Below are 19,833 nucleotides of genomic sequence, written 5' to 3'. Positions count from 1 at the left end.
ATCTTCAGGTGACCATTTTCCAAGGTGGACTTTGGGATACGCCACAACGCAGAGTGGTCGAGCAGAGGTTGTTAGTCAGGTTCGATACCCATGATGATGGCCTCAACCAGGACCTTGGGTTCATGTCATACGACAAGTGACCCCACTACATCATACACACACACGTACACTCTTACACACAGTCTATGGGGTGAATTTGCATTTGCAGATTTGTAATTGCGGATACATTTTTATTTTTGTTCAAAAAGCACACAATCTGTAGGCAGTCAATCCATGTAACATTTTATAAATTCCTACTCTGGAAACAGAAACTGTCTGACTCAAAATTGGGATAAGACAGACCCTAACCTCACATCTTTAACGCATTGCCTGATCTGCTACGTGACTTTTTTTAAATGTAAAACCTTAAGTTATCTCAAGAGTGTGATTTGAAAGAAGTTCTTGGATTTACATATGAATAAAGTGAAACCTGCAATCCATTGTAAAAGATGAAAGATTTAACAGCAATCTAGGCTTGTTCAACATATCGTATCAGCTGCATGCATGGCAGTCATCGTTTGCTATAAGTTGTGTCTTATGATCCTGCTCTATAGCTACCTTAAGGAGCAGTGCCCAAATAAACCTGTTGGGAGTATAACCTGGTGTTGTGTGATTTTTAACCTTGATATAGATGAAGGTAATGAAGGCATTCTGTATCATCTGCAGACTTAGCCAAAGATCGCTACTTATCCCTCTACCTTTGAGGCAGCAGGGAGGCTACAGAATGATTTGCACAGCTTAGGAGAGTGGGCAAAGATGTGATAGATGGAGTACAATTTAGGAAAGAGTGAGGTCATGCACTTTGATAGGAAAGAGACATGGACTATTTTCTATATGGGGAGAAAATTCAGAAGCCTGAAGTGCAAAGAGACTTGGGCGTTCTCGTCCAGGATTCTCTCAACGTAAACTTGCATGTTGCGTCAGTAGTTAGGAAGGCAAATGCAATGATGGCATTTAGTTTGAGAGGAGTTGAATATAAAAGTAGGCATGTGCTTCTGATTCTCCATAAGGCTCTGGTCATTTGGAGTACAGCACACAGTTTTGGGGCCCATATCTCAGGAAGGACGTATTGGCCCTGGAGCGTGTTCAGAGATGGTTCACAAGAACAGTCCCAGGAAAGAAACACTTAACATATGAAAAACGTTACCGATCTCATAGTTTATGCTCGATGGAGTTTAAAAGTATGAGGGAGGATCTAATTGAAACATACTGAATGGCCTGGACAGAGTTGGTGTTGGGAAGAGGTTTCCATTGGTAGGAGAGTTTAGGACCCAAGGCCTTAGCCTTAGAGTAAAGGGAAGGCCTTTTAGAACGAAGATAAGGAGAAACTTAGCCAGAGAAGTTATGGTGAATCTATGGAATTCATTGCCACAGAAGGCTGGGGAGGCCAGGTCATTGAGTATGCTTAAGACCGAGATAGATAGGTTCTTGAATATCAAGGGGATCAAAGGTTACAGGAAGAAAGTGGGGTTGAGAAACTTATCAGCCATCTTTGAATGGCAGAGCAGACTCAATGGGCGGAATAGCCAAATTTCTGCTCCTATGTCTTATGGTTTTAAATTTATTCTTTATTCCTGCATCCACTACACTCAGGGACAGCAAATTCCACTGATTCACAATCCTTCAAGAATGTGATTCCTCCTCATCTGTTTTAAATCTGCCGCCCTTTAGCCTAAAAAAAAATGGAATCTCATTCAAGATTGCCCCAAAGGGGAAACATCTATGTTACATCTACCTTGTCAAATCCCTTGAGCATCTTGCATACCTCAATTAGATATCCTTTCATCTTTTGAAAGACAAGTATAAACCTAAACTACTTCGTGGGTTTCCTCCGGGTGCTCCGGTTTCCTCCCACAGTCCAAAGATGTGCAGGTCAGGTGAATTGGCCATGCTAAATTGCCCGTAGTGTTAGGTAAGGGGTAGATGTAGATGTAGATGCAGATGTAGGGGTATGGGTGGGTTACGCTTCGGCGGGGCGGTGTGGACTTGTTGGGCCGAAGGGCCTGTTTCCACACTGTAAGTAATCTAATCTAATCTAATCTAATTTACTCAATCTCACCTCATAAGATACGCCTCTCATCGTGAATTAATTTTGCAAACTTTCTCTGAATGGTGTCCAAAGCAATTACATCCTTAGTCAAATAAGGGGATCAAAACTGCAAGTTGCACTCCAGGTGCAATCTCACCATTGCCTTGTACAAATGAAAGACATATGTCACATGGTGAAATTGAGTAGTTTAGGTATATATTTGCAGAGTATAAATTGCTATTAAAAAAAAGAAAAGTTGACATCATTTAAAATATTGCATCTCTTTACAGATGATGCAATGCTGATGATACTTTTAAAAAAGTTAAAGAATGGGATCCTTTCCAGCACAAAGACCCTGAAAGGACTCCGTCTCTGCACAGTACTAAGTCCTGTTAGTTATGGTGAGATGGTTTTTGCACTCCAAGGGCTAAATTACGAAGCATGATTACACAAATTCTGGTTGTATTCCGTGGAAGTTAGAAGGTGAAGAAATAATATGAGTGAAGGTTTCAAGATAATAAAAGAAACATGTCAAGATGGAGAAACTATATTGTTGGAGTAATGCAGTTACTATAGTTATAAACTAAAAAATAAAGATAGAAATGTCAAGAGTGGAATCAGGGAACACTTTTCCACACTGTGTAATAAAAAGTTGGAACTATCTTCTATAAACAGCAATTGATATCAAAAAAATCCAAGATCAATTGTGTAGTCGAATAAACATATTAAGGGATGTGGGGAAGAGATGACGGAGCTGGGTGTCAGGACAGGTGTGATCACTTTGAATGGCTTGAGGGATTGAATGGTTTGTTTTGTCCTTGTGCTGTAAATCCTTCCCTTCTCAGTCAGTTCCACAACAAATGAATATGATAAATTCATTTTCAGACCATCAAGAACTGTTAAACCTGGGAATCAGGACACAAAAAAGTTTGCAGCTGCAAATATTATAAAAAAATTTATAACCTAGTTGTAAATATCCCATAATATTTTTCAGATCAACCTCTGCTTTCAATAAAGGATGCACTTTGAATAAAGTGTCATTTGGATTTTAATTCTGGACGACAAACATTTCACAATCTTTCACAGATTGGATAAAAAAACCTTGTTAAAATGTTGGTGGGTATGATGACTAGACAAGAAATCATGGAATTCAAACTTGACACCTCCCTCAACTCTCCAATTTATAATGCTATCTTTATGCCTCATTCGTTGACTGTCTTCAGGATTTGGTAAGGGTCTTCATGCTACATGCACTCTCCACCAATGAAGACATATCACAATCGTTATCCCAAATAATAACCCAATGATTAGCCCCAGTTCTTTCCTCTCTGCACTGTAGCAGGTACATCAGCTAAATGACAATACACATCACTGCCTTTAAAACCAAGGATGATGACCAGAAAATGAATATGGTTTATTGAAACGGCAAATGGCTGATGTAAATCAGTCAATGTTTTCACATATTTAACAACACAAGTTGTAATCGAAACAAATGAACAATTCTAGCAGCAGATCTGAATGTGCACAGTGTTCCCATGTGGTATGACATGGTATTCAAAATGAAATGGCTTAGCATTACTAGATGAAAGTCAATGCATTCAGCTGTAAAGACCAAGTATCCATTTTAGAAAGTCAGAACAACTGCAAGAAAGGTTAAGCTAGAATCAATTTTGTTTTCTTATTGCAAATAATTAATGAATCAAAAATAATTTAAAACTTTTAGAACTATATTTCAAGTCAGTTGGTAAGTTACAAAATAATCTTTAGTAATAAAAAGTACATTCTAAACTAACAGTTTGACATGTTTTTGGACAAATCGCTATGATTTTATTATTTGCATTGATATTCATTTGATATTGAAGCATCACAATCTCATCACTCCTCACAACAAAGAAATGTAAGACATCAAATTCAAATAAGGAAAAAGTGGAATAATTCCTATCCTTCTTACCAAGTAGGTCTTGGTCGACTCAAGTAATCTTGTATAGAAGGTCCAGAAGAAGGTGCAGGGCCTCGAGCTCTTGCAAGAGCCACTGGATTAATAAAGGCCTAAAAACGTGAGGAAGACTTAGACAACTGCACCAGGAATTTGTAAATACTAAACAGTAAAACAAAGCTATTGCCAAGCCATTTGGTTATGCAAAGCAAGATGCCTCTACCACTATTAACTTATGCCGATGACTTAGTATTTAAAAAGGTCTTTTTAATAATCCACTTACCTTTTAAGTTTGCCTCTCATAGTAAAAAAGTTATTGAAGCAAGATTCAACAAAGATGACAAATTTCATTGGAAACATTAAAACCTTTGGAATAGGTTTACCCATCTTCTCTGATGGATGACAGTCACTAGCGCTAGTAATAGCTCTGGGATACATCTGCAGCTAGAATGGCAAGATTCACAAGTACCTGCTTGGCTTTAAATTTGTTTCTTGCAATTTCAGAAAAAAAATGTATTCTCGCGATCACAATTACAACTAACTTCTGTTACTCATCTTTCCTGCAAAATTAATGCAGTGAGCTGTAGGGCATCCTTTACTCCATAGCTGTGGACCAAATTCTGACATTTGTTACTATAATGTGGTGGGATCATTAGTGGTGTATACGTCTCTGTAATATACAACATGTGGCCAATGATAAGAACATTAGGATGAATAAAGCTGCTGTATAAAAATGAGCAGCAGATGCAATAGTTTAAAGAAGAGCCAAATCACCAAAGGATGGTTACTGGTATATGCCTTTGGATGCAGTCAGCAACCACAAATTTGTTCCTGGTTGCCACAGTTGTTTTCCATGTCCACAGCACATCAGATTTGCAGTGGTTGGCCACAATGGTCCACTTACATGATGTCTCAGTAAATAAAAGGAGTAATTAAAGATTTGTAGAGATGGGTGAGTTTTGAAGATAAGGGATAATGATGCAGTCAGACACTGTCACAGGTCAGTATTCAGGTCATTCAGAATTCAAGTTATTCAATAATGGACATGAAACAGGAATATTGCCTTTTCTTTAATTTTTTCTTTGGATAGAGGGTGCTGGCAGGACCAGGATTTACTGACCATTCTTAATTACCCTTGAGGAGGTGGTAATGGCTTACAGAATTGCTAGACGTGATGTGAAGAGGGATACCACGAGGTGGTCCACGATCTTGACCCAATAGCAATGCACGAACAATAGTTTCAAGTCAGAGTAATGTGAATTGGGTAATTGGGGGGGGGGAAATAATCTTAGTTCCCATCTACCTGTAGCCTTTGTTAAAATGGGTGAGGGGCTTTGGGTTAAGAAAATACTGTTGAAAGAAGTTTCCCAAGTTGTTTTATATTAGGGTGTACACATTGCTGCCACGAGATGCTGGTGAAAGAAATGAATGCTCGTTTGGCGAATGGGATATTAATCAAGGACATATTGAGACACCAAAACACTCATATTAGTTAATTTTATACAATCAGTGATTAAGAAGCCTCTCCTGGAGTTTTGTCTAGCTCTGGTTGCCCTGTTACAGGAAGGATATTATTAAGCTATAGAGGGTTCAGAAAGGATTTATCAGGATGTTGCTGAGAATGGACAGCTTGAGTTTTAAAGGAGTGGATTGATAGGCTAGGACTTTTTTTTAAACTAGAGAGCAAGATGTTGAGGGGTGACCTTATAGAGGTTTATAAATTCATGAAGGGCATAAGGTGGTGAATGGCAGGTGCCTTTTCCTCCAGCAGGGGGGTATTTTGAGGGTAGAGGGCATATTTTAAGGTGACAGGAGAAAGATTTTAAAAAGACATGGGGGCAATTTTTTTGTTTATTACACAGAGTGATTTGTATGTGGAAAGAACTTCCAGAGGAAGCGATGGAGGAGAGTACAGTTACAACTTTTAAAAGATATTTAGATAAGTATATGAATAAGAAATGTTTGGGGGATAAGGATCATGCACAGGCAAGTGGGACTAGTTTAGTTTGGGATTATGGTTGGCTGTATGACTATGTCTTAGATATGGTAAAGAACTCAGTCAGGAAAGCAGAAAGTACAGTAAACTCTCATATCAGGCACACATAGGGAGGTTGACTGTGTCAGCTGTGGCCAGGACTGCCTGCAATTACGATCAACAAGGTTCGATCCAAAGGTGGTGGTGTCAGTGGCATGGGGGTGGTCTCCGGGTCAATACCTGGCTGCATGAGAATTGCGGTTAGCAAACTACTGGTTAATAGTTACTGTAATCCTTCACATACCTGAATTATATCTTGAAGATGTGGCATTTGCTCTGGGGAGTCAGAAGTGAGTAACTTTCTACAGGATTATCTTCAGACCTTCTCTTGGACCCAGAATATTAATGAGTGGGTGCCTCTGTTAGGATTATGGCCAGTGGTAATCCCCAGAATATCAAAGGTTGGGTAATTCAGCAATGGCAACATTTTTGAATCTCGAACAGAGATGATTAGCAATGTTTGAGAAGAATTGTCGCTCAGGTTGAGGTTCAGGTTGTAAGTTTGCTTTCACACGTTTTGTCACCGTGCTAGGTAACATCATCAGTGAGCCTCCGGTGAAGTAACAGCAGCACATCACCAGATGCTCACTGATTATATTACGTAGCATGGTGATTAAATGTCTGTAAACAAACCTTCCAGCTCAGCGATCAAGCGTGCAAACTAGAGATGGTTAGATTCTCTCAGTGAGCATAGTTGCTATCTAACACTTGAGGCACATGAATGTCATTCACCACTTTCCAATCCAAGCCTGAATGACCTAATCGGTTCTATAACAGCATAATTCCCCTGCTTTTGTACTTAATACCTCCATTTATGAAGGCCAAGGTCCCATATTCTTTGCCAACTATTCTCACAAAGTAGTTCTAATATTATGCAATATTTATATTCTTGTGTGACCCTGTGTAATACAAAAACCACATAATACAAATACACAAAGTGCTGGTGATGTAATGGCGTTATATGCAACACACACTTTAGAAGTTTACGTTTTAGAAAAAGGACTCCTTATTCACCCAATTGTGTTACAGTCAATTCACATTAGCGAAAGATGTGTTATAACTGAACTGCCTGTATGGCCTGCTATCTTCAAAGATGTATGCGCATGGAGCCTCCCATCCTGTACACCACTTAGAACTATGCCATTAGGTATATATTTCCTCTCCATATGTTGTTACCACTTCACTTTTCAAATTCCACCGGCCACTTATCTGCCGATTTGAGAAACTAGCTCTGCTTTGCTTCAGTCAATTGTAACACCTCCGTTTGCTAACATTGGATAAATTTTAGAATATTACTATGTACTTCACTGCATGCGATTTATTTATATATAAAAATATATATCAAAGTCGTCATGGGCCATAGCATTGAGTCTTGAGATATACCACGTTCATATCTTTCTCTAGACCAAAAAACAATTTACTACAATATTACGGTTCTGAGGAAGGGTCACCAGACACAAAACCTTAACTCTAATTTCTCTCCAAAGACGCTGCCAAACCTGAACTTTTTCAGCAATTTGTTTTTGTTTGTAATTTAACACAACGCACTGCCCCCGTACTGATATCTACATTAGCGCTATTATTAGGCGAATGAGTATCATCGACCAGTTCATTTTATCCAGTCCTCTGTCAAACATATTCTTCAAGTCCATACTGACAACATCTAATTCTTCTCTTTCAAACTTTTCTGTTAATCAGTGAAATTCGATTCAATCAAAATATGACTTTTATAAGCTCGTGCCGGCTCTTCTAAATTAACAAAATCTCTCCAAGTACCTGTTGATTTTAAATTCTCTTAATTATGATGTCAAAAAACTTCACCACCACCTGGTGTCAAACTGACTAGCAATATATGAGCAGCAATATATTTAGGCCTCTTATTGGGTAAAGCTATCACATTTGCCATTTTCCAGGTTTCCAACATCTCCCACCACCCTCCTCCCACTGACTCCCCTATTCTGGGGGAGATTATGGAAAGCTCTTCCGTTATCAACACCCTCACTTCCTTTAGCAACCTGGGATGTGGATCAGAGAGCAGCTCACCAGCCCCTAGCTCATCATTTCCTGCGCTGCTGCGTTACAAACATCAGCCGCCGAATGTGCTTAAAAGGGCCCCTATCTCCCCTGGAGGGGCGTCAGCGGCTGTCACGGAGCCGGAGAGCCGGAGACCCGGAAAACCGGTTTAGGCCGCAGGGCTAACCACTCACCACTCGGTTATCCCGCTTGCCCATGTTCCCTGGACCACGGTCCGCAAATGCACAAGCCGAGCCCGACACCGCTCTCAACTGAATCCGGCAGCTGTCACGCCTGCGCAGCGCGGCCCAAGGACGCCGGAAGTGACGGCGACGGGAAGCAGGACATGCGCAGTGCGGGGCCGGCCGTTGGTACCGCCACTTCCGGTTTTTCAACGGTCGTTATCGGCTCGTGCCGGGCTCGGAATGAAACTCCTTAATCCGTGTTCACGAACTTAAATAGTCTTTTTTGGTGCTTGGATTCGGGTAAAAGAAAACAATAACTGTTCTGAATAATTAGCGGTCTTGGTTGTTGTTTTGTTATAAAATTTCTTTCAAAGTATAGCTTGAACAAATACATTCGGGGTGTGATGCTGCTGTTCTTCCAAATGAACTTGTAGCATCCCATGTCCGAACAAACGCTTGATACCCATTGGATTGCTTTTGAAATACTGTAAATCTTCACGTAATTCCAAGTTTCAAAAAAAAAAGTTATTGGATAAGTGGCCGGAGAATGCTTCGTTTTGATGCTGATGCTGTGTTTGATGTCGGCCAAGACGTTAAACTCATTTTAAACTATTGTGCCCGTGGATGTTTAATGTCCATCTCCAGGCAATACAAGGTCGGTTTAGATTGTGCGCCGAGTGTTACTGAATCTACCGACAGTGCACAGATTTCACGTGATAAAACGCAAATGATGAAAGCATTCAGGTCTGTTTTGGGTCATTCGTCCAGAATGAAGACTGTAACTGTCTTAATTAGAGCATCTGATGTTTAACAATTCCAGCATTTCAGTCAACAGTTTGTGTATTTTAGAGATGCTCAGTTACTTTGAAATTTCCAGTGCATGTGTGTTCGTCTGTAAACCAAAAAAAACCTGATAAAGGCGTTCAACGTGGTTGAGTGCTTAGATATCCAGGGACCATCTAATTGAAACAAAAGGTATCTGGAAAGACCATAATTAACAGCATTGATCAATATGATAGAGTAAGTTAACATTGTCTATTACATTAGAAAACACCTTAATGTTTGGATCATATTTTGCAGATGAGAATAAACTGTTGTATGACACAAATTTATCACCTAAACTGTCACTATACCAATATTTGTTGCTCATAGACAAAATGCAGTACACCACTGCATTGTTGGAAAACAATTTTATGCTCCTTCTGCATTTACACTATTGTGGGATCTATCTTTTCTTATTCTTTCTAGGGATAGTAGTATTATTGAATGGGCAAGGATTTATTACCCATCACTAACTGCAGCGTGAGGTGGTGGTCTTCTTATGTTGAACTGCAGCATTTATGTACTGGTGCACACAGTCTGTTAGGATTACCAGGATTTTAAGCCACTAAAGGAACAGATATAATTTCATTTCAGGATGGTGTGTAGATTGAAGGGGAACTTGCATGTGTTGTTATCATGCATTTGCTAAATTTCTTCTTCAGGTACTGAAGTCCGAGGTTTGGAACGTGCTGTTGGAGGAGCCCGCTTCAGAGCATTTTATCTCACTGTGCATCTACTGTTGAGGGAGTGAATGACCAAAGTGGCAGATATGGTGCCAAAAAAGCAAGCCGCTTCTTGGATGCTGTCAAACTTCTTAGTCTTAGAGCTGCAAACAATTAGCATGGTGTGGAGTTTCCCCAATTGCCTTCACTCATCTGTGACTCAGAGTTGCTCTTTGATCCTGGGCTTCCAGTTGGTGCAGTGCCACCAGCAGCTGGCAGCAATGATGAACATAACATCATGGCTGATCTTTTAGTGCACTCAGCTCCACTTACTGCCTAGGAGAAAGTGAGGACTGCAGATCAGAGTCAAAATGTGTGGCACTGGAAAAGCTCATGCAGCATCCGAGGAGCAAGAGAGTTGACCTTTTGAGCATAAGGTCTTCAGAAATGTCGACTCTTCTCTGATGCTGCCTGACTGGCTATGTGTTTCCAGTTCTACACCTTTTGACTCCACTTACCTGCCTGCTCATCATAACCCTTAATTCCCTTTACTGTTCAAAAATCTATTATCTTTGCCTTAAAAACATTCAGTGAGGTATCCTCAACAGCTATTCACTGGGCTGGGAATTCCGCAGATTCACAACCCTTTGGATGAAGAAGTTCGTCCTCAACTCAGCTCCTGTTTATTTTGAGGCACTGTTCCTTAGTTCTAGTTTCACTCACCAATGGAAACTGCTTCTATCTTGTCTATTCCCTCCATAGCTTTATATGTTTCTAAGATCCCCTCTCATTCTTCCAAATTTCAATAAATATTGTCCCAGACTACTCAATCTCTCCTCATAAGCCAACCATCTCAACTTTAGAATCATCCCTAGTGAACCTCCTCTACACCCTTTTTCAGTGCTAGTACATCCTCTCTCAAGTAAGGAGACAAAAACTATACACATTTCTGTAGGTGTGCCCTCACCAGCATGCTGTACAGTTGCAGTATAACTTCCCTATTTTTAAACTCCATCCCTGTACCATGCGCCTTCATCACTTAAAAGATTGTCCATTTTGTGGTTATTCCTACTAACATTTACCAACATTGTACTCCATCTGTCATACCCTTGCCCACTCACTCAACCTATCTATATCCCTCTGCAGATTTTCAGTTTCGTCTGCACTTTGCTTTACCACTCCTCTAGTCTAAATCATCTATGCAAGTTGTAAACAATTGCGGTTCAAACAGTATTAGTCATTGATCGCCAACCAGAAAAACACCTTTGCTTTCTGTTCGGTAACCAATCTTCTATCTATGCTAATACATTATCTGTAACAATGTTTATCTTTATGTGGCAGCCTTTTGTGCGGCACCTTGTCGAATGTCTTCTGGAAAGCCAGATACACCACATCCCCTAGTTCTCGGTTGTCCACTGTGCTTGTAATGTCCTCAAAGAATTTCAGTAAATTAGTTAAACATGACCTGTCTTTCATGAACTTATGCTGCTTTTGTCTGATGGGACAATTTATATCCAGATGTCTTGGTATTTCTTCCTTGATAATAGATTCAAGCATTTTCCCCACTACAGAAATTAAGCTAATAGACCTATAGTTACCCACCTTTTGTCTATCTCCTTTTTTTAAACTGGTGTCACACTTGCTGTTTTCCAATCTGCCAGAACCACCCCAGAGTCCAGCGAATTTTGGTAAACTACCACAAGCACATTTGCTATTCTCCACCATCTCTTTTAGTATCCTGGGATGCATTCCATCAGGGCCAGGAGACTTGCCTATCTTTAGCCCCATTAGCTTGCCCAACACTACCTCTTTTGTGATGATGATCATTTCTAGATAATTAACCCCTTGTCATCAAATGCTGCAATGTCATTTGTGTCATCCACTGTGAAGACTGACACTAAATACCTGTTTAACACCTCAGCCATTTCTTCATCTGCAATTATTAAATCTCCCTTGTCGTCCTCTAAAGGACCAATGTTTACTTTAAACTTTTTCGTTTTATATATTTGTAGAAGCTTTTGCTATCTGTTCTGTTCTGAGCTAGTTTACTCATAATCCATCTTATCTTTCTTTATAGCTTTTATTGTGGCTGTTGACCTTTAAAGATTTCCCAATCCCCTAGTTTCCCCAATAATCATTGCCACTTTGTTTGCATTAGCTTTCAATTTGATATCCTCACTTCCTTAGTTATCCATAGCTGTTTAATCACATTTTTCTTTTAAAAACAGTCCTTCCTTTTCACTGGTGTATACTTTTGCTGAGCACTGAAAAAGCACTTTGAAAGTCCTCCACTATTATTTGCTTCCAGTGTACATCTCCCTCATCCCCAAGTATGAGATCATTAATACTTTGTTTTGTTGCATAGGACCAGATCTAGGATAGCTTGCTCCCTTGTGGGTTCCTAAACATACTGTTCGAGAAAAACTATCACAGATACATTCTATGAACTTCCCCCTCAAGGCTTCCTTGACTGACTTGATTTTTGACCAATCAATATCCCCAATGGTAATTACCATACTGTTTTTCCATTCATCGATTTCTTCTTTGTTTATTGTCCACTCTACTGCGCTATTATTTGATGGCTTACAGACTATACCTATCAGTAACTTTTTCACCTTAGCATTTCAAATTTCCACTGACATTAATTCAACCTTTTCCATCATAGAACCAATATAATTTCTCACTACTGCCCTGATGTCATCCTTAAATATCAGAGCTACAACATTTTCCTTTCCTTTTTGTCTGTCTAGATGATGAGCAGCTAACCTCTAATTTGCAGTTCTGAGCAAGCCAGAATTCCACCACTGGAAATCTCAGTTGTAGAGAAGATGTGTGGATAACCAATTCATTGTCTCAACAACACAAGTTTTTCTCGGGCATTCCCTAAAGAGCTGATGGGAAGTGCTCAGTTGGTTCTCTGACCAGCGGTAAAACCATTGGCAATGTGACAAAATTCTGGCCTCTGTCTGCTACCAAAATAGTAAATTTTTGAAATGTATTTAGCTGATTCCACATTTTAAAGAAGGTGGACTATCACTTTCCTTTGACTACCGCTGCCAATTCTAAACCCCAATCCTCATTTACCACCTGGACTGAGAAATGTGGTATTATCCCATGGCATATTATTAATATCCATTTACAGAATTATAAAAAAGATTCTCTTGAAGTCACACACATTTCCACAGTATGGTACACACTACAATATTTATTTATTTCCAAAATATGATTTAGCAGCTAAGAACAGTTCAAGCTAAAGTAAAACATAAGATAGAGACAGCAAAAGTCCACCAAACACAAGCAGCATTAACATTGGTGTATTTTCCCAATGCAATCTTGTTCCCTATTTAACACATTCTAAACTGTAGACCCAGGCAAGGCATAAATTTAGCAGCAAACATGAATCAGGAATGCTCTAAGTACAAAGCTATTACAAAAAAAACCTATAAATATTTAATCATATTTGTTCCATTATACATATTTGGTGTCCATACTAATCTAACCACCTGCTTTGCAAGCTTGACCAGTCATACAAGATACTTGAACATATAAATATAATTTGATTCAACACAAGATTGTTTAATCAAAAATAAGTTTTACAAATTAATTCAATTTAACTTGTAGGTTGAAGATTTATCTGTCATGTAAGTCTATACAGACAAGGTCCTTGCTAAAGGGCATAGGAAAGTGACAAAATTACCAATGTTATGAACATCCATACATTGGTAAAATACCTTTTGGACCCAAAGGGTACATGGTCTAGAAAGTATGTTTGAAATATCACAGATATTTTGACAGTCTCCTGCCATAACTCCAGGAAGAACCAAGGAATTGGTGGAGATCCAACTGGTAGATCTTCACTGTTCCCCAGAATAAGGGGTGGAACTTCTATCTGTTCTGGATGAGACAATTAGCAGTGGGAAGGAATATGTTAAGCTACAAGTGTGTACTCATTACGGAATTGTTCCAACTGGCAATCAGCATTTATGTGGTGTGCAGTATTTTGAATGAAGGCATATTGGCCTCCATATGAACCCTGAAAATTCAAGGCATTTTTGAAAAATATTCCTATTTTCATAAGGTTGACAGGAATGTCAGGCAGATCAAGGATAGAAAGGATGTGGGAGTTTCTGTGGGCATGTAGAAAAGACAGTTAAGGGATGAATTTTACTGAAACAAGGTGTTCTCCCATTAACCTTCCAAAGTTTTCAGGTTTTATGGCTGGTGGGATCTATTGGATGTGATCCAACCACACCTACTGGAATTATATCTGTGGGAATGTCGAGGCATCAGAACATAAAAATGTGTTGGTGTGGCTAAGTAATTAAATGTGAGCAACTTGTTTTAGGGATTGACAGAGTAGGTGTAAAAAATGTTTTCTCATGTGAGTTAATCTAGAACGAGAGGTCATAGCTTTAGGATAAAGGGAGCAGGTGTAAAATGGAGGAGGAGAAATTACCTCTCTCAAGAGCCATAGATCTGGAATTTACTAGTCATGCTAGGACATTGAGTAAATTTAAGATAGATGGGCAGATTTTAAATTAGTAATAAGTTGAGTGGTTATGGAGAGCAGGTAGAGAAGTGGAATTAAGTCAGAGATGAGTACAGTCATAATCATATGAAATAGCAGAATAGGCTCAAGGGGTTGAATTGCCAGCCCACTCCTTGTTCTTAAATTTATAAAGCATTTTAGAAATCAAAATTTAGTTATATCAAATATGTATTGGGGTTCATTTTTGCAAAGTCAACTTGAGGAAATGGAGTGCATACAAGCTAGTTTATTTCTTTTTCTGTAAAACACTGGAATTCCGACTTAATTCAGTGTAAAACAGAAAAAAAACTTAAATGACATTTGATAAACAATATTGATCGTAGCTGATGGGACATCTTAAAATGTATTTATGCTAAAATACACGAATATGCATTAATTAGCAAAGTGGTTCATTCACTAAGTTGCAAATTAAACTCGCAGTATGATGTGAATTTTGTTAATACCTGATGTCCATAGTAAATTATGGTGTTTTAACTGAATTTAGATCAGCTTCTGATTTAGACATTGGATACCTTCAATTATACTTCAGATATAAAACATATGTCATACTCTTAAGTGTCAGCTCACAGAAGTAACAGCCTATCCGCTGCAATATATCAATGCTGAATGCATGGTAAACTGTGGAGTATAATACAATTCATAATCTTATGACTGATACAGGCACAGCCAAAAGAATAAAGTGCCATGATGTGTTGAATCAAATAAGCATTTGTTACAACTGCAGCTTAAATTCACAAATAAAGATTGCAGTGTGTCTTATGTGTTTTGCAACATTTCACTTTGTAGCAGTTCTATGATGACACAGTCAATATTCTAAACTGGCAAGATATTGTTCAAATGTCAAATATTCTAAGTATAATTTAGCTTTAAGGATTAAAACCACTGTTCACTGTAAAATGAATTTCTGATTTAAACAATATTGCTGCTTTATATGACATATATTCTTGAATAAATAACAAAAAATGCAATTTAGAAGTATTTTGTCAAGATTGTGCTTTGTTGAACTTTTTTATTACTTTGACATGATGTATTATATACAGGGGTACAGTACCAGCAGAACTCTATCTTTAATATTGTGTTGAAGAGAGAGTGTTTCTCCTTTGGGCACAATTAGGAAATAAGCTTCAGACTGCAAAGGCTAGGTTACAGTTCAAATTTTGTCTAAAAAGTGAATTTGCATAATAAAACTTAAAATCATCCCATGAATCAGTGCCATTAGTCAGCATAACAGAATACAACTGTTGACTTTTTTTTCTTTTGCATTTAAAAGACACTAACTGACATACTTAGCAGCTACAAATGGGTGAAAGGTAAAATTATCACCCTTGGTATTTCAATCTGGGGTCTCAGCCAGTTTTGTGGACAGGACAGGTTTGGAAAAAATATTTTCAGATGAGCTTTAATGATTGTGGAATTTCAATATATGCAAAGTATAATTTATTCTTGATTTTCTGCACTGATATTGAAAACTTTTTCCCATTATTTAGTTTTAAATGTTAGTGACATCTCTTTCGGAGTTATTTTATTCCTTAAAGCTGCTTCTTGGAAAATGCCATTTCTGTGTTACTTTTTTTTAAATAATTGAGGATTCATTTATTCTCCCTCTCATGAAAATGTGAGGTTTTACTTTTGTAACTGTAGCTACACTGGAAAAAAAATGTATTTTTAGCAATAGGACAACATATAAAGGTAAAATCTGACAATGCATGCCCCATCACCATACTTAAAAACCAAAATGAAATTGCAGGACAAGTGCCACTTTTCCACTCAATTTTTGGCTAAAATTAGAATGTTCTGAAATCCCAATCTTTGGATGTAAGATCTGTGGAAGAAACGTCTGATGGAACTGCCTCAGTTACACAACTTTAAAATAATCATGCAGTTAAAATGAATTATTTGTGCTGTAGATGCTGATTTGTGAACCTTCAATGTGAGTACTGTGAATCCTATTTCTGACCAATATCCAACAAGTCTAAAATGAAATGTTAGTCTGTGATTGGCAGGTGAACACTGTTTTGTTCACCTGCCAATCACAGACTAACATTTCATTTTAGACTTGTTGGATATTGGTCAGAAATAGGAAACTTGGTTGATTTTCTCTTTGCTAACCATGGATACTCAACGTAAATGTAGTGTCTCATACTTCTACCCAGTTGTGATTGTACACAGTGGAAATTGAATTTGGGGCCTTCCTTGTCCAGCTTTTCATTATCCTATTGAACTATTCAGCATATCTAACAATTTAAAAATTGTTTTAAAATTGCATATATACCATAAGAACAATTAATGCATAAGGTTGAAATCATACATAGTCCACAACTGTCCAAACTAAAGCAGCACTTTGTACCAAACCTCCTCCGTGATTTTACACTGCAGCCTACTTAACATTGCTGTCAGAGTTTAAAAGGTTTGCAATCAGTTACATGCAGAGCCATAGTGCTCTACTGAAAAGCAAGGTCACATTATTAACCCACTATTACATGGTCATGCTCTCTGGGGTGACATATTTCTCAATATGACACTGTTTTGTTCTATTTTTTTTCTATTCACTAACAATAAACCTGTTTAACACCTTACAAATGCTTGTTAAATTCATATCAAATTTCTCATTTCTATTTTAATTTTGAGATATTACCCATCCTGTGAAAGGGTATAATACTTGCCTAATGTTTTCTGTTTTTTATAATTCTGTTGTTGGCAGTTATCAATGCTTAGACCATTGGATAATGTATGTGCCAATCATTTTTCTGAAACACCTTAACCTCTGTGGTTCCTGCAATGTTATTTACTTTAACTTATTTGTTTTCAATTGTTATCCACTCCCAAAATTCCTTTACCTTTCCAATGCTCACTCAATACTCGTTTAACACCCATTCTCAATTCTCTTTTATCACATTCTTTGTCTGTCTTCCTCTCAATACAAAATAATGACTATGGAGGAGGAGTATACAGTATTTCTGGAACATTGATTAATTTGAAAATTGGATAACTGATAAGACATTACATATTTAACATGACTATCTTGCTCATTGTTACAAAAGTTACAAGAAAACAAACTGACATTTCTAGCTGTAATCAAATGCTTCAACAGTTTATTCCTCATCTTTTAAGAGTCTGGATGATTACATTTGTTTTACTAAGCAATTTCTGCTTGACTAAATCTTCTTTGCTATATTTTTCCCAGAACTCCATTAAAACACAATGTTCGATACAGAAATACTTCGAAAGTTATTATTTTAAATGGTTATATTGGATTGAGATCATTAGTGGAAATCCGCTTTCTGACTGCAGTATTTTCATTAAAAATGTTAAATACTGACTGTCATTTATGTGCTATTTCTTGCTGTTGAAACATTTGAAATATCATCACAGCCACAAATGGAAAAAAAATCACCAACAGTCTACTAGCATTTATATCAATATTAGCAACTAGCTATGGCTAATGTTTCAGTGAACTCAACAGCCTAATTAAAAACTGCACATTATATTAGTGTTGAGACATTTGACAGCCACTATTTTACTCTATATACAAGTAAACTTTCACTAATTAGATACAAGTATTATAAATCAATGGTTAAAGAATCATAATTTCCATGAAAAGTTGTTTTTAAAATTCTTTGACAATGGATAATGAAATCAAATCAATGCAAATCTGCATTGCTAAACCTTTTCATTTAGGACAAGTTTCTTTAATTTTTTTTAGAAATGAAATTGTAAGGAACTGTGTCATTATTAGATATATTTCATTGTAGCTCCGGCAACACCTCTTGGCTTGCAGTTTTATTTGCTACGTACAGCACAGTACATTACTTGGAATGGTTTTAACTGAAATGTCAATGTAATCCACTGATTAAGCTAGAGTTTGAAGTCAGTACAGAAAACTTCCATGTTGATGGATGCGACGGCCACAGGTACATCACATTTGATACTCAGTTTTACCTGTTCTCAATGAGGATGCAACATACAATAGTCTCAAGGCAGACAATTAATATGTAAATTATTATTATACACTATAATGACTGTCATTGGTTTATAGCCTGAACTATGGCTGATTGACAATAGAGTCATGGGATATTGAAAATCATATCTGGGTTACCTAGATTCTGTAGTGATATTCACCAGGTACATAAACTTCACTGGCTTTGTTCAATCCATGAAATCAACTAGGACTGCAGATGCTGATCATCAGATTTGAGAGTGGGCTCATGCCCGAAATGCCGATTCTCCTGCTCCTTGGATGCTGCCTGACCTGCTGTGCTTTACCAGCACCACTCTCGTCAGCAATCCATGAAATCCCTAACTGAACATTTTGCACAGAAACTTGGGAATTTGAAATATATATGAACCTGTGTACAGAAGTAAAGCTTTATTTTTAATACATACTGCTAAAAGAAACAAGGTTTTCTGATTTTATGAGCTATGAAATGTGGGAGCTCCACTGCTATCAGTTTCTTTGCAATTTATTTGGAAATACTCTGGGCTACATTCTAATTATTAAGCAAATGGTTAAACTATATAATGTACCAATTGCTTACGATTTTATTTTCAATTTAAGACTTAAAGTTTACTATGTAGAATAGAACTTGAGGCAGCCTCTTTAAAACTCTGTTCCATGGCTTGTAGGAAACCAAACAGCACTGTAAATGGTATGAGCATTGGACTGTTTCATTGTTGTTTATTTCTTAAAATTAAAACAAAACTGACATTCAACTGTCCACTAATGGCATTAAATTTTTTTTTTCACAAATGGACTTTGATAATATGCTGAGAGTAGGGCAGGAATGAGACATGGTAGTGAGAATCATAGTTTGGAGGATGGGACAATGGCATTGCAATATCTGAAAGAATGTATAGCAACCTATAAAACAGGTTTGTTTTGCAATACTGTATGTCACTTATTGCCCTGAAATAAAAAAGGTGCTGTTAAAATAACACTATCAGGATGGTTCTGCGTGCTCAAACTCTCTCCTTGCCTGAGGCACAGTAACCCCCAGGTTAAATGTACCACCTGTCATCTCTTTCTATGACAGAGCAGCCCTCTGGTCACCTCGGACAATGGTGACATTACCTTTACTTCATACATAAACTAAACTGCAATGATTGTTCCTTAAACAGGAAATGTTCCCTATACCATTTACTGTTTCTTTTGCATTTTACTTTTTTCCTCTTTGCTGACCCATTCATCTACTTCTGCTTTTCATGGCCATTTTTGTTGGAGACAGTGGTCTAATACTACAATGGCAGTATGTTTAACAATGATTATGATTTCAACTGAAGACAAAAGAAACACTTTATTACAATAGGATGGAAGATGTTTGCTACAAATCCACCTCACCTATTTTAGAAAGAACAGCCCTAGAGCTCTCCTGAAAGATAAAAATATTATCTAGAAGCACCATAGTCAAATTAGTTGCTGAATGTTGGTATCATGTAGATACATTTCAAAAACACTATTAATTCCCCTGAAATTGACATGTTAGAAAGTTTATAGCTTCAGTTTAATATAAATGTCTTGTTAAAATATAGGTTAAAATTATCCCCTTTATTTTATGCCTTTTAAACA

At 37.6% G+C, this 19,833-nt stretch overlaps 1 protein-coding gene across 3 annotated transcripts in view; it reads right to left on the bottom strand.

Moving 5' to 3' along the window:
* Positions 1-8,392, bottom strand: part of fam133b (family with sequence similarity 133 member B) — a 43,021-nt gene extending 34,629 nt beyond the window's left edge. For 2 of the 3 annotated variants that reach the window (XM_072575268.1, XM_072575270.1), the window contains exons 1-2: positions 8,247-8,392; positions 4,020-4,117 (exon numbers count right to left, since the gene is read on the bottom strand). In XM_072575268.1, the coding sequence (XP_072431369.1) occupies positions 4,020-4,117; positions 8,247-8,270 (122 nt within the window). In that variant the 5' untranslated portion in view covers positions 8,271-8,392. The remainder of the gene's footprint in view (positions 1-4,019; positions 4,118-8,246) is intronic. The other variant, XM_072575269.1, reaches the window with a different exon arrangement.
* Positions 8,393-19,833: the final 11,441 nt, after the last annotated feature.

The sequence above is a fragment of the Chiloscyllium punctatum genome, chromosome 8 (genome assembly GCF_047496795.1).
Source record: "Chiloscyllium punctatum isolate Juve2018m chromosome 8, sChiPun1.3, whole genome shotgun sequence".
Lineage (NCBI taxonomy): Eukaryota > Metazoa > Chordata > Chondrichthyes > Orectolobiformes > Hemiscylliidae > Chiloscyllium > Chiloscyllium punctatum.
The sequence above is the reverse complement of the archived record's forward strand: the minus strand, read 5'-3'. Positions and strand labels throughout refer to the sequence as shown.